Consider the following 22,652-nt stretch of genomic DNA (forward strand, 5'->3'; position numbering starts at 1 on the left):
GTTTTCTTATCTCTCTGAGTATACCTCATCAATGCATGGATATAATTTGATATTAAAATGCCATTTATATTTAGGATTACAGGTAAAACTGAGACTTTGAACTTTGTTGGCCATTAAAAATTCCGTGGATGGGGCCCCCCTGTGGTTTAGTGGTTAAGTTCACACGGTTCTGCTTGGGTGGCCTGGGGTTCGCTGCTTCGGATCCCCGGTGCGGACATGGCACCACTTGGCAAGCCATACTGTAGTAGGCGCCTCACATATAAAGTAGAGGAAGATGAGCATGGATGTCAGGGCCAGTCTTCCTTAGCAAAAAAGAGGAGGATTAGTGGCAGATGTTAGCTCAGGGCTAATCTTCCTCAAAAAAAAAAAAAAAAAATTCCATAGCTGTTTTTGCAAGAGTGCTTGCTGCAGCCCTGGCACCAGTCCAGTCTAAGCAATAACATCCTACTCAGTGTACCTCTAAGTCCTGCGTCAGTGATTATGGCATTCTTCTTTGCTTCCTGTTCTAAACAGCTGTGTGACATTACTGAATTCATGTTCACAATTTTTTCTGTATCCTGTTCAGTCCAAGTGAAACGACCCTTGCATTGTACATGTATTATCTGTAATTTTGTTAAGTGCATGTGCTTAAGGTTATCATACAACTCATTGGTAAGTGAATAATCTCTTTGGATAGTGGAGCAGAATGCTATTTAATCAATATTAGATAACATGCTATGCATGAATTCTTCATTGACCTGGATTTTATAAAACACACCAAATACATCACTTTATGTCAAAACAATCATTAAGGACCTTTAAGTGGTCTTGAAAATTACCTGTTCTAATATGAGTAGGAATGTACTCAATTAAATGAGTCCTGAAATATACTTGGCATTAGCTCAGCTCAAAGTCGGGAAACTGTTCCATTTTTCTGGATTAGATGCAGATGATTTAAAAGTGGTGCTGGACAGCAGCATTGTAATTGAGGATGGAGAAATCTGAAAAGAGCGTGTTATAGATTAAATTGAAAACAGTAAAAGTAAATATAGTTATTAATCTGATTTTCTGTAGCATCCCAAAGCATGAAACATAATTTATTAATTTTCGTTTAGACAACTTTAATGCCTTGCATATGTATATTTATACTAGCAGCTTTAGGCATAGAAGACATTGTAATTGATTTGTGTTAAATTAATTGACAGTAGAATTTTTAGAAAGTGGAACATGTTGAGATTCAGCTCATGGAAGGGATTTTGACCAGGCCATGCCCCAAAGCCTGGAATTTCTTTGCTCTAATGTCGCCCCCTGTTAATCTGGTGTTCTTCTCAAGTCCCAACCCATACCTCGTCTCTTCCTTGATGCCTTTGCTGTGTATTTCCCTAGAGCTCAGAGATCTCTCTATTCTCCCTGTGCACTGGGAAAATTTGCTGTCCCTCTGCATCTGTATCACTTGGCCCTTCTCAGATGCTGGATTAGACTTTTTATCTTTTCATGGCTTGCTATTTTTAAAGTTCTCAACTAGATTTAAATTCCTTTATGGCAGGTCCTGTGATTTATATGTTTTTTTGATTCTTCTATAATGCTTTGCAAATATTGACTAGTTCATAATGCAGCTTAGGGGTTCGCATTTTAACTTTTCACCTATTTATGTGTAACTATGAATATAAAGCCAATAACTGTATTTTTTGTTAAAGAAATTGTGAACACTGTTAATCATGCACAGGCAGTGTTTAGACCCCACAAGCAGCAGTAAATATTCCTCTTATTATTAAGGAACCACTTTGAATAAAGAAAAGCTGTAAGGAGCAGAAATCTGTTGGTGGAAAGGAAAAAGGAAGCTAGGAACTGGATATCGATCTCGCCAAGGGAAGCAGTGAAAGAAAATATTACCTTGTGAACTTCTTTCCATTATTTTCCCAAATTCAATCCAGCAACTCAGATTAAGAGAACAATGGCTGAGATGCTGGCAATAAATCCAACCCATCTGATAAATCCCTAGGAAACTGGAAATAACAAAATTAATGAAAAGAGGAAAGACTTCCTTAGAGTTTCAGATACGTTTTTTTTTAAATCAAACGTGGTCTTCTGAAGCACGACGTATTTCTCATATTTGTAATAATACGTATTATTTTAATATATCTTCTGTTTTTCGAGATAAGCTATATGTGGAAAATTGTATCTGTTGATTCTCTACATCACTAAGTTGATTAAAGAAAAGAACAAACCGTTTTGATTAACAGAAAACTGAAGACCTCAGTTGCTGAATCAGTGTCATCCTGATCATGGAACATGGCCTTCAGCTGCAGCATGGAGGCTCCGTGGTGGAATGAAAAGAGCAAGAAATAAAGGATCTGAAGGCCTGGGTTTAACCCTTATTCGTTTTATTTTTTTTCTCTCTCATCTTTGAACATTTATTGAGAGTCTACTATAGGTACACTGAACCAGTTCATCTTGTGCTGACAGTCAAGTGAGGGAGACGTAAAAGCAGTGGCAATCGCAGTCTCATGCGGTGGATGGCATCATGTCACAGGCACATGGTATTGTGGTAGCCCTCAAAGGGGCTGGGTGACTTTGGCTTATCACCCAAGCTTCTGTTGTTTATGTAATTATTTATCTGTTCTAACTTCTTCCTGACATTGTCATGAGGCTCAGAGGGGGTCACAATATATTACAGAGTATTGTGAATTGTAGCAATACTTGCAAATACAGATGGTTATAGGTCATAACAGTAATTTGACAGATTATGGGAACATCTTTTGTAAACTTGGTATATAAAATTTTAAGAAGAATTAGCATTAATAAAGAAGTTATTTGTTTTCTCTAATTTGAAGTCCTAAATTTTCATCTCCTTTTTGAAATCTCCTTTGGTTCTTTTTGGAAAAAACTTATCTATATTAATTAGTGCTCCCATACTGCCTTCTCCATACTTCTGTTTCAGCACTTACTACATTGTACTGTAATTACATATTTCCGGTTTTATCTTCTCTACTAGACTATCAGGACTTGGCGAGCAGGGATCATGTTTGTTCATCTTCATGTACCAGTGGCAACCACCTATCCTAGGTGCTCAATATACATTTGTTAAATAGATCTGAGAAGGAATTTTCCAGAGAGGTTTCTTTGTGTGTTTGATTATAGTATCCACTAGACAGTAAGGATAACGTTTCTTTGGTGTATTAAAGATGATGTCCAGGCATGTGACAATAGAGAATTCTGGATGTTGTATGCATCCAGTTAGGCACTCTGAGCTTGGCCTATCCTGCCCATGGTCCAGAGGAAGGGAGGAGAGTTGGTAGTGATATAATCATTGACAGACTGGAGATCTCGAAGAGGAAATGTGAGTGAGCTGTGCAGGTTGCTCAGTGCAGAAAACATTACCAGGTATCTTAACCTCTTTCTTCACCAACAAAGTTTTTCAATTTTATCTTTTCTGGACCTCAGGTTTTCTTATCTGTAGATAAAAGAATTGAACCAACTGATCTTTAATGCCCCTTCCAGCTTGAAGATTCTATTTGGAGATTGATAGTTGTTTTATTATTCTGGTTGGTAGATTTTCTTTGTAAACAACTAGATAAAGTTAATTGAATAAAGTGGAGATGATCTCTGCATTCTGTTAAATGTCATGCACCTTCGTTCTTCCCGTGTCTTTATTACATAAACATTATCAAAACAACATTAAAGAAAATTGGAGAAAAGGAAAAACATTCAAGGAGATAGGACTTAGGCTGTTTAGAATGAGAGGTGTACAGGCAGATGAAAGACAGTGGGGATGGCTGTGGGGGTGGTGAGGAAGGGCAGTAGCTTCATGCTCCCTGGTGTTGAAGAAGTCAGGAGATTCGATTAAAAGAAGAGAGGGCCTGGAATGCCCTGGAGAGTTCCCATTTAATTCTACAAGCATTAGAGGACCCTGTTGAGGCAGGAAGAGAGGACAAGTCGTACCTGCTGAATGTCAACAAAGGCTTGGCAGGGGATGAAACCAACGCAGGCAAAAAGGAAGAGAAGAGGAAATTGCTCATGATACAACTGGCACAGGCTCTATTAAGTGAAGAGAAAGACTGGAATGGAAGCAAGTTTTGAAAGGGAGGAGGGCTGATTTTGCCAAATCGCCGTATCATTCAATTCAAAAAAGTTAGGAAGGATGCTTACAGCTGAGGGGATATGGCAGCTCGGCAAGCCTTTACCTCTCCTGGGTATTTCTCATAGCTGATAAAAGATTTATCTCAGCTGTCCGGTGTGGTTTGCGAAAATGTTTATTAATGAGCTTCAGGAGAGGTTTCCTATCTTTGTTGAAAAGAGGTGGATGTTTGAGTCACTGGATAACTAAATGAAGGCTAATCAGTCCTCTTACTTTAATAGCATCCTTTGATCTCCACTCTTGAAGAATAGGCATATATCCAGGGCTATTTTTTAAATTATTATTATAGGGAATATTCTTGCATGTCTTCACTTTTTATTCTTATGTAATTGCTTTCTTCTAGTATTCCTTTTTACTTCTTGAGTTTTGAATTCTAGAATTGTTTCAGAATTATACCCTGTAGGAACATAGAAGCTTGGCTTGACAATGCTGCTGACAATTTATATGTTAGGCTGTAACTGCCTGGCATATCCTTTGCTGTTTTGCATTCCTTTGCAAAGTATGCCTTTGTTTAGTCTTGAAGGAGGAGGCTTCTCTGAGTTTCCCTCTTCTCAGGACATGAGTTTTACACAGCTAATGAGTGTTCTGCTTTGTATGGAATGCAGATGTTTTCGTTTTCACACAGTTTCTCCAATTGTCTCTCCATCCCTTTTGCATCCTGCAAGGTGTCTAATCTATGGTGAAAGATAGAGGCTTTTTTTCATGTAATTTCTAAGAAAAATTACAGGGGTTATGGCAGACAAATTGTGCTTCCTTTACAATTTACCTCATTTATTTTTAAAATCCTTCAGTCTGTTTTTGTATCACATTTAGCACATTATGGAAGACCTGGCTAATTGTTATCCTTTGAAGTCATAAAATCCTTTTCTGGTAGTATGCTTCTGAAGTGAGAAAATGTTTTGTAAAAGCTAAATGTTGAGTATCTTTATAATTTTGTATTGTAGTTGCACATTATAATTTTGAATGCAGCCTATATCTTGATTAGATGAAATAGAAAACGCTTATCCACTCTGGGAATTTAAGACTATACGTCTGTGCACATGGTAGTGAGATGAGTTTTAATACTATTACTTAAATATATGGATGTTTAGTAGGGAAAGTAATTGATAACCATAAAGGCCACTTTCCGCTTATCTATTCAAAAGTTGATTGTTTTAAAGAGAGTGATCTTTGTGCCTTAAGATATTTGCTATGGACATGCTGTATCCTACCAAAAACAATATTGCTAACTAAATCCAAACTGGCATCTGGGCTCCTGTTCACCTGACGTAGGTCCTGGCTTTCCAGGAAACACAGTGGCCCCCATCTGTTCCCATGTGTGCAGCACAAGAGGGCAGTCATAGGGGTGGCAACAACCCCAAAGATAATTATGGTGGTCAAGCCAGCTCAGGAGAATTATGATGGTGATGGAGAGCAACCCCAGCCACGGGGAAGGAAGCGATCGGGACTGTTTCCTGAGCTTTTAATGTCCTCATATCTGTGCTTCTACAAGTCCTTAAAAACCCTGTGGGATAGGCAGTGGAAGTCATTTGTCTTCTTTTTGTTTAGTATTAAACTTTTTATTTTAAACTAATTTGGACTTACAGAAAAGTTGCAGACAAATTTACAATTCGTGGTTGAGAAAACAGAATTAGAGGATGAATAAGTGATTTGTTTAGAGTCTAGCAACAAAGTACATGCTCAGTAAGTATTCATTGACTGGTGAGAGTAAAAAGGGACTGAAACTGGGGTCTCCTGACCTTTTGTCCTGTGACATTTTTGACTACCCCTTTGCGTTTCCCAAGGATAAAAATCCACTTTTTGATGTATGTGTAATTTACAGGAAATTGTAAGTTATTCTTTGATAACTATAAATTGAGAAAGTCTTTGTTGTTTTGCTATTTCTTATTAATAAGTGACCATGTAGTACATAGTGAAAAGATGTTTGCAAACACAATAAAGTCTTTAATGCTATTGATTACTATTTATTGACCTATGTCATTTTTATCTTCACAGAAATTGGCCCAGTGACAATTACCACAGATCCCAAGAAATTTCAGTATGAACTCAGAGAACTATATGTTCAGGTGAGTACTTACTTTCAACTTTATTTCTTTTAGGGGGAAGGAAAGTCATGAACTTTTGGCTGATTTTCCTTATTTTTAAATCTGGAAGAAGTAATTATTGTTTTTTAAAAATTCTAATGCCACTTGTTTTTCTCACTTGAGTCTTGAATGAATTGAGCAATAGATATGGGAGTGGGACAGATTGAGTTCAAAATATCACCTTCATTTCTGCTTTGTTTACGGCTGCTTCCTGCAGAATTAAGTAGTTGTAACAGATTGTTTGGCCCACAGAGCCTGAGATATTTGCTACATGAGCCTTTACAGAAAAAGTTTACTGACCCCTGCTCAAGATGAGTTACTTCAAATCATAAGGAACAGTTAGTTCTTCCCCTATAACAGTAATGGTCTCATTAGGGTAATTTTGATATTCTATGCTATAAGTCAACTTTATAAAATTTTTGACTGTAAAGACAATTTGGTTATTAAAGAAGATGAATAACATTGGTTTAAATATTATTCTGAAAACAGGACTTAGGGCCAATCATCCTCACACACACATGCAAAAAACCAAGAAACAACAACAACAAAAACTTGTTTCTCCGAGGCTCTTTCACTATACTTTCCTCCATGGATGGTCTCTGTAGCAGTCATCTGCAGACCTTTGGGCCACTCCCCATCATTCATCTACGCCATTGGTACCTAGATCATTGGTTACCTTTCCCCTTCAGGGCTGCCGTCATTCCAGGGTACTTCACATTTATGGGAAATACCTGTCAGAACCTCTCCCCTCAGTTCTTTGACCTGCTAGTTGTCTTCAATGACCTTTTCTTTACTCCATCCCCGTCTTCTGTGCCCACACACACTCTCCGGACCTTATGACCCCAATATGTTCCAACTCCCAAATCAATCATTTAAGCGTCTTAATCTCCAACAATCACCATCCATCCACCAAGCTTGTTTGTTCAGTTCCTACAGCTGCTCCTTCACCCTCTTCAAGTGCTCTAGTCCATTGACCCCTCTCCTGTCTCCCAGGCCATTAGATTTCTCCTTTTTTCACTTTCCTCCAATCTAGCTCAGCGTCCTATCACTTCAAAAACACTTCTTTTTCTTTCTTGTCCATTGCTGTTCTGTTCAAAAGGCAAAACCTCATTCCTGAATGACCCCAATTATGTGCGTTATGCATGCCTGTCCACTGGTGGCCAAGTGCTGTTGAAATCTTACAACATAGCAGGTTGATTCCACTGTAAATACATAACCACCTCTCTCTACTGGACTCTTAATGCTTCCAAGATCCTACTGTGTTTCTTTGATCAATTAAATCTCCCATTACCCTCAGTGACAATTGCAAATCTTATCTACTCTTCTTAAGCCTCCATGCCATCACCCTTTAACTACTGGCTATTTCAGCAAATGATCTACTCTGAGCGAGGGTCCTCACTTACTGTTTCGCACATGGGCACATATAAATGGATGCAGTCTGCTTCCTTATACCTAGCATCTAACCCACCTACAGCCAGTACCCATTCTATCCCCATTCTCTACTTGATCCCAACTCCTTGGCATTCTCAGGATCTTAAAGTTATCAAACTGTCTCTCTCAACTGCTGAAGAGTCTCTGTTTACTTTTAAATTTGTTCAAGTTTCTCCAAAGGATAAACAAACAAATCTCAATAAACAAAACCATAAAAAGTAGAACAAAATAAGCAACAAATCTCTATTTTTCTCAAATCCTCTTACAAATAATTATCTTTCTCAATTCCTTCAATGCCAAGAAAGTTGTCTGAATTCACTGCCATCATTTGCTTACACCCTGTCTCTCATTCTCTTCTCAGTCTGTTTCAGTCTAGTTCCCACACCCCACTCCATCAGAGTAGCTCTAGCTAGTGACCCATGATCTCTGTTTTGCTAAATGCAGTGGAAACATTTCCGTCGTCAGCATATTAGATGGACATCTTTGTAATCTTTGACAATACTGGCCTCTCCTCCTTCTTGAAACATTCTCTTCCCTTACCCACTCTCTCATTTTCCTTCCCACTTTTCCTCAGCTTCGTAGGCAGCTCATTTCTCTCAACGTGGCCATTAAATCTTGAGGTTCCTGAAGGTTTTGGAACTGGCCTTATTTTTTCTCTCATTTTATATCCTCTTTTTAGACAAAGTCATCCATACCCACATAAATGTGTTTCTAGCCTAGACCTCTTCTTTGGGATACAGACCTTATGTCAGTCTCTTGGATGTCGCAATGGACCTTTGAAGTGAAACTCATAAATGTTCCCTTTCCACTGCCCCAAACTTGGTCCTAAATCCTTGCTCTTTGTCCTCTGTTTATTATCTTTGTGAATGATGCCTACAATATTCTGCTTATACTACCAAGAATTTGGGTCATTTTTAGTATACCCCTCTCTTCTCCACCAACATCCAAACTATCAAATCTTGGTTTTGTTTTGTTTTTTTTTTGAGGAAGATTAGCCTGGAGCTAACATCTGCTGCCAATTCTCCTCTTTTTGCTGAGGAAGACTGGCCCTGAGCTCACATCTGTGCCCATCTTCCTCTACTTTATATGTGGGATGCCTACCACAGCATGGCTTGCCCAGCCATGCCATGTGCGCACCCGGGATCCGAACCAGCGGACTCTGGGCCGCCGAAGCGGAATGTGCGCACTTAACCGCTATGCCACCAGGCTGGGCCCCAAATCTTGGTTTTTAACTTTCTAAATATTTTTTATATCAATTAACTTCTCTCCATTTCCATTGGTACCACTCTAGTCCCAATTACTATATCTTTGGTCTAAACAAATGGAAAAAAGCTTCTAAGTGATTTTCCTGCATTTACCCTTGCTTTTATTTTCCATGCCTTTCTCTGCTCTGATGGCAAAATGATCTCAAAGTACATCTTTGCACATTTCCCCCAATACCCTGTCCACTCATCTGCTACCCCCACCTCATCTGATTCTTCCCAAGGTTCTGAGTGACCTGAGACCTGTCTATCTTTCAGTCCTGTCTAGTGCCATTGTCTCCCATGGGCTCTGTGATGTCCCTTAGGGGCCTTGCATAGAGCCGCCCCTTATCTGTTTCCTCACCCATCTCCCATAGAGCTTCTGCACATGCTACTCTCCTTGAATAGGAAATTCCTGTCCTTCATCTTGCCCTCATTTCCATGCTGCCTTAACCTAGTTTAACATCCTGTATTTGAAGTCTCATCTTGAATACCACTTCCTCAGAGAATCCTTCCCTATCCTCTGGGCTTGGTCATATCTCACTGGCTTTGTCCATCACAAAGTAGTTGGGTTTTCACATTGAAGGACCACGTCTGATTTAGCTCATTGAACACCCTAGTAAAATGTTTGACATCTATGCTGCTCACTTTTTGGTGAATGAAAGAGTGAAGGAATGACTATACCACTATGTACAAATTAACAGAGTCCAAATTGGAGTTGGAAGTTTAATACTTTGATTGGTTTCACTGTTGGTGAATGATTTGATTCGGAATATATGGTATGGTATCTGGTATGCACATAATTGGGGCATAGGGTGAAAAACCTATGTCCAAATTCTCTGAAAAAATCTTTAATAAAAATTTCTATCCTGGGGGCTGGCCCCGTGGCCGAGCGGTTAAGTTCGCGCGCTCTGCTGCAGGCGGCCCAGTGTTTCGTCGGTTCGAATCCTGGGCGCGGACATGGCACCGCTCATCAAACCACGCTGAGGCAGCGTCCCACATGCCACAACTAGAGGAATACACAACTATGTACCGGGGGGCTTTGGGGAGAAAAAGGAAAAAATAAAATCTTTAAAAAAAAAAAAAATAAAAAAAAATAAAAATTTCTATCCTGTACATGGATCGTGGGAATTAGAAATTGTATTGCCCTGGTTGTTTACATTTTTATGTTCTCCTGTTCTACTGTACGCTCCTAAGGGCAAATGCCTTGTAGCTGTCATTGAATCTCTGAGCCAGTGTCTGCAGTAGAGTGGACTTAAATAGCTGTTGAATAAATGAATGTCACATGAGAGTGACTTCTTTTAAAAATGTATATTTAACAGAAAAAACTATATCAAATATAATTTAAACTTTACTTGATGGTACAAAAGATACTTTAAAAACCTAGTCATCACTTTTCATTACATTATAGAGATCCAGAAGAGCCAAGTAATTGACATTTCTAGCTGGTAGAATGTTAGGAAGGAATTTCCTGTATTCATTGTTTTTTTCTGTGCAAGAATGCATTTGGGCTATACTCCTGGATATCTGACCAGAATGAAAATACTTCCATTCTCCATGAGACCCACTTCCCCATATCCTGCCTCTCCCTTTCTTTTGTTCTGAAGGATCTTCAGTGAGTGCCCTTATCCTCCTTGCCCCCATGTCTCCAGGGTGAAGGATTGTGATCCCTGACTCATACTCCACTGGTTCCCTCCCCAGGGCCCTCCCCCACTACCCTCTGTAATTGGACCCCATGCACTCTATAGGATCACATAATATCTCTGTTCGAGAAAGTAATCTTTCTTTTATTCTTCCCTGGAATGGAAGCTGGTATCCATTTCCCTGGAGATTTCCTCTGGACTGGCTGTATCTTATGGGATTTATTTTTGCATTGTCTTGGGATCCAAGAGAATGCTTCATTAGAACAACCAGCTGGGGAAGAAATCAAATATTTATTTTTTCCCTTCATTCAACATTAGACACTGTTATGGGCTTTGGGGACACCATGGAAGTATTTTTACTTTCAAAGTTTCTAGTGAACTATTCCTTTTTAAATCAATGGCAAAAAAATTCATTAAGTAAGGGTCAAATATGAAAAGACCGTAGGCTACATTATCACTTAATACTTAATCTAAAGAATATATTTTGTTTTCTCTTCAATGGTTGCTTAGAGAATATTTTATTATATTATTAATCAGTCTGAGAAACTAAACTTCACAAATTTCATAAAATTTTAGTATGAGATACTAGATTTTGTTTTGTGTGTAATTTCCAGACCCTTTTTCAGTTCCCCTTCTACCGTTTTTAGTAACTCCTCCAAAATCACTGATATCAAGAGCAAAAAGGATTCCTATTAAAACTAACTTGGATTTTTAAAAGAGGAAACCTCTAATAATATTCCGTTCACATTGGTAATAACTTTGAAAACAAGAAAAGTAAATTCAGTTTGAAGTAAATTAAATATTTTCCCATTAACATTATACTAGGCTCAGTTATTTTTCTTACAGAGATTGGAATTAACTTAAGGAAGAACAATTTAAAATTTTCCAAGAAAGACTTTGAAAAAGAATTCACTCACTTAAATCATTAAATTTATAACATTAATTTCATTTTCCTTTATCCCCCTTCATCTGGAATACAGAGAAGTAACTTGAAAAGCATCTGAGCTTTCTCTCTGGGGAAAAGAAGGGAAGACAAATGACAACAAATGGTATTCAAATCACACAGAGCTTTGGGAATTAATATCCTTGTAAATATGCAGCGCAAAATCCTGCCTTGGGTCACATTCTTTATAAGAAACTACAAAGCTTGTTGAGTTTTAGAAAATGGTGTTGGCAGAGATATGCTTTTAAGCCTTTAATCCAAATGTTTTAAAGAACAAAAAGCATATTCGTCAAACATTTGAAATGTAAAAAAAGGAAGATATTTTTACAATAATGAAATTATAATTACATTGTGGATAGTTAACCTTCAAAACTGAAAAAACTTCACACATGATTTAATTTTCCTTTGTAAAATCTGTTATTAAAATTGACCTTAAAAAAAAAAGTAGGAATAAGAGTAAAAATATGTAGAAGAGCATCGTCACATAGCAACGAGCTAGAGTATTTATGAAGAAGATAAGGGTAAGCTCCATCACTGTCATTCTTTAACAGAAACTGACGAATAAATAGAGAAACTGCGGCAGGCTGAGGTTAGGGGAGAAATGTCTTACTGGAGTGTAAGGACACTTGTTCGAATTAACCGCCAACGGAGAATGTAAGAAACCAAGGCCAGATTGGCAAAGACTGTTAATAAGAGGAGGGCAAGACAATGCTGATTTTAGAAGAACAATTTATGAGGCCGATTTGATATTCACTTTATCTAATTTCTTGTATTCGAAATCATGCTACTGTATAAAAGTGTGCATTTCTAGATTTATAGAGGTCTTCTATATAAATTTTAGAAACCCAACTGATGTATAACAGAAAAAAACTAACAAAGCAGAAAAGAAAAAAATTGACTAGAAAAAGAATATGGAAGGGATTATATGTCAGCATACATATAGATATAATGTAGAGCTATAAAACATGTGATTTTCGTTTTTGGTATACACTTTTATAGGAGGAATAGCATATATTTAATTAAGGGAAGAAGGTGAGATAAAGGGTCCAGTACATGTAACAGCTTCAAGAACAGTAGAACCAGGGTCTGGCCCAAAGTAAGGGCTTGCTCAATGCTAGCTATTGTTACTGTTATTACTACTTCTACCTCTAGTACTCCAAAGTTCTATAAGGGAAATAATCACCAAATATTTATGCCATAAATGAGCAACAATTATGGGACACGTGCCTTGTGACAGGTTTTGCAAGTATTTTGAAGTCACTCTCTCACCGGAAACCCACACAAATATGAATGTCCCATTTTATAAATGAAGGTACTCAAGCTCTGAGATATTAGCTAACGTGTCTTACTCAGGTCACCAAACTGACAAGGAGCGAGGCTGGTTCCCAAACTGGAGGTATTTCATGCCAAAGCTATTTCCTTTATCGCTCTGCTAGTTTCCTTCCAAATATTGGTTTAAGTAACCTTATTCATCTAATCAAATTAACATATTTATTTTTGTAATTTCTCTCTGTGTTTTACTTCAGAGTAGGAAAGTAGAGAATTCAAGACACATGTAGGTCTAGGCTGGGCTCATCCTCAACTAAATGAATTTATTCTACGAGATTTTTACTTCAACTTCTGTCTCCAATCACTTTGAATAACTGACTCACCTGAAATTACTGAGCAACAAATGACGAAGTTAATTGTAAGTCAAACATTACTCCCTTTGAGCCAGCCTGGTGGTGTAGTGGTTAAGTGTCTGCACTCAGCTTCAACAACTCGGGATTTCCCAGTTCGGATCCTGGGCACGAGCTAAGCACCACTTGTCAAGCCATGCTGTGGCAGGCATCCCACATATAAAATAGAGGAAGATAGGCACAGATGTTATTTCAGGGCCAGTCTTCCTCAGCAAAAAAAAGAGGAGGATTGGCTGCCAATGTTAGCTCAGGGCTAATCTTCCTCAACAAATAGGTAAATAAACATTAAAAAAAAATTGCTCCCTTTGCTCAGCACTTGTTCTCGCTACTTAGTATGGTGAACATGTTTAAGTGTGGCCTCCCAAACACCTTGGAGAGAAACAAGAATAAGATGCATTTTAAGAGATTGAAAGGTAGTGTTTATACTGTAGATATATTTGTAGGTAGTGTTTTGATTATTTTTCTTGTTAAAGTTGAAACTTATTGGGGCCTGAATGAAGCATCTGTTAAAACTTTAGTTTGTTGCTAGACTTTTCTGCTAAAGTAATGGATGCTCTGAGACAAACAATCTCATATCCTCTGGGAGAGAAGGATGGGCTCTGAGATAAGAATCTGGGTGGGAATACTTGGCTCTCTTCTAGCTGTCCATCCTGGTACCCTATCCAGAAGCAAATATCTGGTTGATTTCTTAATGATCTTTTGTGTGCACTTCAAAGGACAGAGTATAGAAGGATATTCTGACTGTTGGATAGCTTTTGCAAAGCAGAATATACAGGCAGTTAGAATGGGACAGATTTGGATTCTGATGGGAAATTTCTTGATTTTCTTTTCCAAGTGTGCGTGTGTGGGAAAAGGGCAAATACTTGAATCATTGCAGAAGAGACACTGCAGTTACATGTGACAAAATAATATTTAAGAAGAAAAATCTACTGGCCTAGGATGCCTGGATTCACTCCATCTGTGCTACTTCACCAACCAGGGGAATGCTCTATTCCCAAAAGGGTTACTCTATCTGATTTTGTCAGTTTTTAGGTGATGGTAAGGACGGAGGTCAGAATGTTTTCCTTGGGAGAATGTTCCTCGATCTAAAGCCAGGACTCTAGAGAAAACAATAAACCTCACTCTCAACAAAATGAAAGTAAAGGGAATTAAAGAGTTTTGTCTCCATCCAAATTTATCAAAAGCAATTTTCAAGAAGCTGTCTTTTTTATTCTTAGGCTTGAAAAAGTCTCAATAATTGTGGAGTCTTGGTATGGGAATTGACTCTGAATATTATTTGTTCGGTTACCACATCAGATGTTTGAACCCCTTCCAGAAACCTGTCACTACCCCAGACACGAACTAACACCAGTTAGTGATTTGATAGCATGGCCTTGTCACCAGATGAAACTTGGGGGCCTCCTCTGGAGTGATGTCCGGGGTCTCCGTGAGTGCTCCAGGCTGAGATGGGCTTTCTTTGGCAGGCATGTCACATTTTTTAACATTGGTGCAGTCGCCAGCTAAGTCCCTCAGTCTTCCTCACATAAACTTTGAAACCAGGTCTCCATCCTTCTAGATTCATGTTGATTTTTTAAAATTCCCATTTATCTACTCTGTCCCTATATGTGTAGTCTCCTCCTTTGAGATGATCTGGATCTTAGTTCACTAATTTTGTTTAATGACTCCTAGCTCTAAAAACAACATAAAATTTATTTCCAACTTCCCCATAAATTGTAATATTCATTAATTATAATGATTTTATTAGTAAAAAATGCATTTCATTGAATTTTTTTTTTGCCAAGGCGTAAAATAACATAAGCAGTATAAGTGTATTTTTATCACGTTAATCAGATTACAATCTTCTTCAACTAGTCAATAACAAAGATAATACCAAATGTACCAGAAAGAATGTAAAATCTGCATGTGACTCTTGGAGCAGAAAGGAAGAGAGTGATTTTAGTGGGTGGGGAGAGTCTGAGTCATACAGAGGAGAGATAGAGAGAAGGGTCAGAGGGAAGACAGGGAGAAAGCAAGCCTGCCCAGAGGAAGTACAATTAGCAAATCATGACTGGCTACAAGGGCCTCCTTAGAGCCTGCCCTTGCCCTCCTCTGGCTCCTTCTCTCTGAGCAAACAGAGAGCCATCTGTAAGGAGAGACCAGGAATCTATCCCAACCAGTGACAAGGGCAATGTCTTATTTTGATGGGAAAAGAGGCCACAATAAAAAGGTACAGAATCCTTGAAGGAGAGAGGAAGGAATTCTCTAAGTAGTAGTGAAGGGGAGATCACAGAAGTGGAGACTGAGAATACCAAGATATCATTTTCCATTTTTTCTGCCTAGAGTTAACCCTAGTTAGGAAGTATGCAAAAGACGCACACTTCCACACGTCTTTTGATAATTAGAAATTATAACGTGGTATTTTTATTATGCTAGGTTGCCTCCATGCCATTTCTGTCTTGAAAGGACCATGGTCTGTTATAATTTTTGTGAATTATGAAGCTTTTGAAATGTTTTAAAGGATGAAGGCACATAATTTTCTGATTTATTAATTGAGATATTGAGTGCCTGGTGCATAGTGTATTCTTTGTGGTTTTTGAATTGAAGTAAATGGAATCTGCTCTGAAGACCCAAGATGAAAGAAGTTTTACGAATTGAAAGATCAATTGTGGAAGAGTTGGACCCTAACTACTGATGAGTGATATCCAGAAGCCTGGAAATGGTTGTAATTGTTACTTTTAATGAGTCTAGAATGGATGTCAGTAGTTTTTTGATGCTTTGATTTGAATTCCACCTTCTTCAAGCCTGTTTGCTGATCCCTGTGTAGTAAAGGGCAGCATGGTGGACTGCCTGGGATGTCACGGCTTCTTTTGTTTTGATTATGGAGATTTGAGGTTTGGACGCCGAAATACTCTGACTGTCTCTCAGTACATCCCTGCCATATTTTCTACAAGTGATGAAACCCCACACAGGTCACTGGTGCATTAGAACTCTGCAGTCATTCTGATCTATTTTATACTTGCTTACATGCAACTTTAAATTAGATTCACAGTGATTTAACGGTTTCCACATGTACATCCTGTTTTCTTGGTCATAGAATCACACAACTGTATTTTAAGAAAGAGAACTGAGGGTTGTAAACTTTTTTCAGCTCGTGACTGAGTTTCATTCCTAAATTTTATAGATAAAGGGCAAATTATACAAATAAGACTTTTCAAGCAATGGATGTTCCATGTGAAAGGAATACAGTCTGACTTTGAAACTAGGATTGTGGGTTATGCTCATGTTAGAATAAGAACAAACATTGTAATACCAGTAAAAATTCTTTTGGATTCAGGCATGAGCCTACCAAAAAATGTTTCATTTTTTGATTGCTTGGAGTTAAGCATACCTGGAAAACAACTGGTACATACACTGGTTCAATGAAAATGGATGATAAGAATACAGGAATTGAGATGGATTGACTAGGGGAGAAATAATAAGGCTTGGGCTGCGCCTGCTCTGTGATTAGCCTTCCTGGTTCTCTGGTCCCTCATTTGATGAGCGTTTTCCCATTAGGTTTCGGTCAGGGACTTCATTTTTCTCCAGCTCTTCCCAGGGTTTAAAGGTTCAGTTTATTCTGGTGCCACTCCCACAGTATCTTGTATTTAGAAAAGACAGCAAGATAATCTGTGTTTTATTACTCCCCTGATGGATAGGGTATCTGTTCATTCTTATTTAGTCTTGCTTTCCAGGAATTTCTTTTTCGAACCTAATTATCACTGTAACTCTAAGGTTACATTTTTCCCCCCTTTAATTTCAGGAGTAATATTTATTGTGAAAGGTCACATGCTTCTGTTTTTTCAGCACGCATTTTTTTTCTATCTGAAGTATCTTTGGCAACTTAATAAATTGCAGCCATCCGTAGAATTGTAAAGATAAAATGAACAACATGATACTGAGCAAGAATGTGCTAGTGATACAAATGAGTTCTGTTTCAGAGTTCAAATAAAGACACAAAGTTAATGAAATCAGGCCCTTCTTATATACATTTAGGGAATTATGCAATTCAATGGGTTATGCACTTCATCTCCCTCACACCTTTTTTTTTTTAAAGATTGGCACCTGAGCTAACAACTGTTGTCAATCTTCTTCGTTTCTTTTTTTTCTGCTTTCTCTCCCCAAATACCGCTAGTACATAGTTGTATATTTTAGTTGTGGGTCCTTCTAGTTGTGGCATGTGGGATGCTGCCTCAAGGTGGCCTGACCAGCAGTGCCACGTCCGCGCCCAGGATCCGAACCGGCGAAACCCCGGGTCACTGAAGTGGAGCGTGCGAACCTAACCACTCGGCCACGGGGCCCTCCCCACGCCTTTCATTTTTATGTATGTGTGCAGGTTTACGTGGTTTCGCAGGATACATTTATATGGCCATATTTGTTTTGTCGTGTTAAATATTTAAACCTGACTACATGCTAGGATTGAGAGAGACAGAGAGATGAGAGGTGTAATTATGTATGTATAGTGAGTGCTTGGTTAGAGAGTAACTTTTGGTACTTGTACTTTTGCACTTTAAGAGGACTTAGCTCTGGAATTATATCACTTGACATGAGACGGACTAGGCTTGAATAAAGTTCAGGCTGAATAAAGCAAGTGTGCCTAGATTGTGTCAAGATTACTTTGCACAATCTCATTCACCCATTTACTCACTCTTCATTCATTCATCAAACAACAAGGAACACATACTAAGTTCCTCAAGGCACAAAGATCTGGTGGAAGAAAACATAAATCATAACATAACTCTGCGAATGCAACAGTAGAAGAATGAACAGTATCCTGTGAGCGTCCGGAAAAATGGGAATCTTTCTTCCTCTGCTTTTACAATGTCTCTGCCAAGCTGCTTGCTGCAGAAGCTGATGAAGGTGGTAAAATGCCTCCCTGGCATTTGCGTGAACTCTCAGGCCAGGCTGAGTTGAGTTCTAATCCCTGCTCTTTCACCGACTGGCTGTGTGACCTTCGGAAAGGGGTTTTCAAGATTTAGTGCTCTGTCAATAAAATGTACTAAAAATGATACCTCCGTCATCACTTGATGGAAAGAGTAAATAACATAGTGGATGTGACAATATTGTCTCAGTGTTTGGCTCAGAGTACATACCCATTGAGTTAATAAAAATAGAGTGCCTTATTACCAATAAAACTATCAATTAATGAGTCTTTTCATGGATTCAAGTTCATCAATTTCTCCATCATAGATGTTTTATGGAAAGTTATTTTACTGTTTTTTTTTCCATTTGGTATTCAGGTCGAAACAGAAAATGCTAAGACTTTTAAAGGACTACTTTTTTTTTAAGTTTGGAACTAAAACTTAAAACAATTTATTTTTATAGTTTCAGTCATAATTCCATTGCCCCATATTTTAAAATCTGTACTTATAATTGAGTTTGACCAAATCAACCTAAAGTATCTGACTTTGTGAGGTTTATTTATGAGCATGGACATTTTAACAATGCTTCTGTCTAGGCCTGTTCTGTCACAGCTAAATTTTAAAATCAGGAGACCAGTTTACGATTTGAGAAAAAAAGCAAACCAGTGTGTTAAGTTGTTGATATCTATATCAGAATATTCTATATCTATATATAGATATTCTATACCTATATCTATCTATATCTAAATATATAAAAACTCTGTTTATAAACTTTGTGTGTGTGTTTATATATATGTAAACCAAATCAATAATTTATGGATTTTTGGAGTAAACCGTAGCTTGATTCCTGACACTTAATAAATTAAAGCAACTTGAATTTTGTCTCTAGTAACTTCTTCCAGGAAAGAAAGTTCATGGAAGACTTTTAGATCAAAGCAACAACCTTACAAATAACAGTCTAGAATGAAGCCCACCTAACTAAACCAAATGTATCATTCTAAAGCATGCTGTCCTACAGAAATGTAATGTGAGCCTCATATGTAATTTTCAAAAACAGTTGAAATTAGTTTTAATAATCTATTTATCCCAATATATCCAAAATGTTATTTCATTTTATCAACATAAAAAAATTAGTACTTCTTTAGTTTTTTAATTTAAATTTCAATTAATTAAAATAAAACATTCAGTTCCTGTGTTTCACTAGCTCTATTTTAAGTGCTTGATAACCATGTGAGGCTAGTTAGTGACTACTGTATTAGACTGCATTATCTAAAGTATTCATTTTATAGATCATTTTAATGGTTATTTATGATTTAAAATAATTAGAAAACCAAGCTCAAGTTTCAGATAGGGAGATTTTATAAGGATGTAACACTACATGTTAACTTCTTTTGGAAAAAAGAAACATTTTTCTTTTCAAGAACCTACATGCACAATGAGATAGACAAATAGTTTCACCAAGATATGAATTACTAGTTAACATTTAATTTTAATTTTCAGTTAGTCACTAACTGCTATAAGCAGAAAGGCAATAATTTAAAGATACTGTACTATTTTTGGAAGAGAAGAATTTTATTCCTGAGAACAACTTATAATCAATATGTAATCAGTATGTTTACAATAAAATCTATGTCTGCAAATATGAAATTCAGGGCAGAATAAATTTTTTTTTTTTTTTTGGTGAGGAGGATAGGCCCTGAGCTAACATCTGTTGCCAATCTTCCTCTTTTTGCTTGAGGAAGATTGTTACTGAGCTAATATCTGTGCCAGTCTTCCTCTACTTTAGGTGGGACGCCACCATAGCATGGCGTGATGAGCAGTGCTAGGTCCACACCCGAGATCTGAACCTGTGAATCCTGAGCCACCGAAGCAAAGTGCGTGAGCTTAACCGCTAGGCTGTGAGGCCGGCCCCCAGAATAATAATCCTATGGTAAAGAATACACTGATTTCCACAGCAGGAAAAAATTAAATGAGCCACACAGATCACTCCTAAGAGACGCATAGGCACATCCGGTATGGGTTTCTGACATAGGTGTGTCAAAATGTTTCCTTTTGACTTGACGTTCCCCAATTTTCTGGCTGTTTTGAGGCTTTCTGTCATTTCCTCCATAAAAGTCAAAGAGTTCGTTTTGGAGAGTATGATATAAAAGAGTTCAAAAAATAAAAGGAATGGGGGCTGGCCCCGTGGCCGAGTGGTTAAGTTCGTGCGCTCCGCTGCAGGTGGCCCAGTGTTTTGTTGGTTCGAATCCTGGGCGCGGACATAGCACCACTCATCAAACCACGCTGAGGCAGCGTCCCACATACCACAACTAGAAGAATCCACAACGAAGAATATACAACTATGTACCGGGGGGTGTTGGGGAGAAAAAGGAAATAATAAAATCTTTAAAAAAAAATAAAAATAAAAATAAAATAAAAATAAAAGGAATGCCTTTCACTTGCAATTATATTTGTAAAATTCTCTGTGTGGTTATAGCTGTGTCAGCTCATCACACTCTTTCCTTTGGGTGTTAACCAATATTAAGCATCATATATATGAGATTCAATGTTTCACAGAGGTACTTTTTTCAAGAGAATAAGGTGGTTCCCATACTTAAAGAAAATTTTGACTATATTGGTTTTATTAATATGTGGCTTTAAACCATTCCACTCAGATTTATAGGGTGAAAAAATAATTAAAGACTTAGAGATCGTGTTTCAATACTATTTTTTTTTAAGGCTACATTCAAATTTTAGGATAAGTGTGAAGGTATGGAGGGATCCCAATGGGATGAATTAGTTTGGAGTCACTTCCAAGGATTCTAGTGGTCTCTAGAAGGTCTCTAGAAGACTCCTGGGTAATGTTTAGGGATGAACTAAGGCACCTGTAGGTCCTCGCAGAGTCAATCTGAACACAGTCAGATGGCTCAAAGACTATCCTTTACTCAGTAACTGGACAAGGTTTATTGTCATTCTTGCCGTTCCCAGCATGTATCTCTGGAGATTTCTTAGCTGTTCTGATTTTTGGCCCATAGACAGAAAATTTCTGGCCCCTTAGTACTAGGTGACAATTAGCAAAAGGCAATTTATTTCTCTTTAGAGTGATACTCTCACTGTGTACTTGGCCATTCAACTAATGTTTGTGGCATGGATAAATTACATTGTGATTCACATTCAGGTATGTTGAGTACCGTTGAGTAATATTTTTAATTAAGCTTCTGAAAATACAATAGGAATCTAATTTATTTTGAGTAGTGCAGAATATCCATTACAGATATACAGAGTTACTGCAAGCAAAAATTATTCTTATCCAATATATTATAATTGCCAATGTGCCCAATAGCTGTTTCTCACTTTCCTAGCACGCACACACTCATTCACGGGCATTTGTTGCACATGATAATCCCCCAAATAACTCTTATGTGAAGGAAAATATGTTATATCATTAAAGCATGTTAGAGCACATCTGAAGAGAGAGGAAGTACATCTGACTGGAAGAAAAGAGAAAGTTTTAAAGTGAGGAAGGCATATTATCTCAGCCTTGGAAAGAAAATAGTTCAATTTGACAAATATTTACTCAGTGATTAATATATGCCAGTGAATGCTAAGAACTGAGGACTCAAGGACTCAGCAAGGCATAGTTCCTGCCATCAAAGAGCTTATAGAAAATGGGGGAATTTAAACATGTATGTATCGGTAAGGAGTGTTTGATAGCAGAGATGGAGCAGTAGAAAGATTACTTGGATGTAAGAATTAAAGGCATTAAGGTTTGAAGCAAGGGGCATATTCCAAGAACAGGAAGTAATCTCAGCTTAGAGGGAGCAACTTATAGAGAGGGAACAGCAGGAGATAGAAAGCTAGAAAGATAATTCAGTCCAACACAAGTAGTTAGTAAAACATTTTAAGTAGGAATGTGACATGTAAAGTTCTTTCTTGTAGGAAAAATAAATTTGGTGGTAGGAAGCAAAAGATTAGATGGGAGGCTATACTTGTAATAAAATTAATGATAAGAAGAGTGAATTGTAGGAAGTAAAGAGGAAGGGAGGGGACAGATTCATGAAAGAAGTAAGAGTATGGTTTGACCACCGATTAGGTCAAGGAAGAGGGAGGAGACAAAGATGACTCAGGTTTTGAACTTGAATATCTAGGCAGATAGTGCCATTAACAAAAACAGGGAAAATGTGGTTGGGGGAAAATACAAGGAGTTCCATTTTGGACATACGGGATTGTAGAGACCCAGAGAGCGTCTAGGAGTAGATGTCTAACAATCAGTTGAAAACTGAAAATTGGAACTTGGGAGATAAGTACAGTCAGAATACGAGTATGTAAGTTTTTGAGAGTAGTACTATCTGTTAAACTAAATATCATGAAAATGCACATAAATGATAGAGGATAGGAGAAAAGTCCTGCAAAAATAGAAGGGACTGTTAACTCAGTAAAATTTCTAGGAGTCTATGGCTGATAGCTTCTCAAAGTGGAAGGTCAGGTTACTTTAGCCTCCAGCCCTCTAGCATTAAGAAAGCGGCATGATATTTAATGAGGCTCTCAATTTTAGAAGCAATTTATAACCGTTGGGGCTCTGTTCCTACTCATTTAATAAATGATACTCAAAGGCTGTAAGTTTTGAGTAGGATCCAGTGCAAGAAAAGATTCTCCAG

The 22,652-nt window shown here is 37.8% G+C and overlaps 1 protein-coding gene across 8 annotated transcripts in view; it reads left to right on the forward strand.

Moving 5' to 3' along the window:
• The window catches only part of HMCN1 (hemicentin 1), a 434,632-nt gene that overhangs the window by 91,439 nt on the left and 320,541 nt on the right, over window positions 1–22,652 (forward strand). For all 8 annotated transcript variants that reach the window (XR_011532218.1, XR_011532219.1, XR_011532217.1 and 5 more), the window contains exon 2: window positions 6,113–6,183. Coding sequence is in view for 2 of the 8 variants with exons in the window: in XM_008514091.2 (XP_008512313.2) it covers window positions 6,113–6,183 (71 nt within the window). In the remaining 6 variants the exon portion in view is untranslated. The remainder of the gene's footprint in view (window positions 1–6,112; window positions 6,184–22,652) is intronic.

This window comes from Equus przewalskii, chromosome 23 (assembly GCF_037783145.1).
Source record: "Equus przewalskii isolate Varuska chromosome 23, EquPr2, whole genome shotgun sequence".
NCBI classification, from domain to species: domain Eukaryota; kingdom Metazoa; phylum Chordata; class Mammalia; order Perissodactyla; family Equidae; genus Equus; species Equus przewalskii.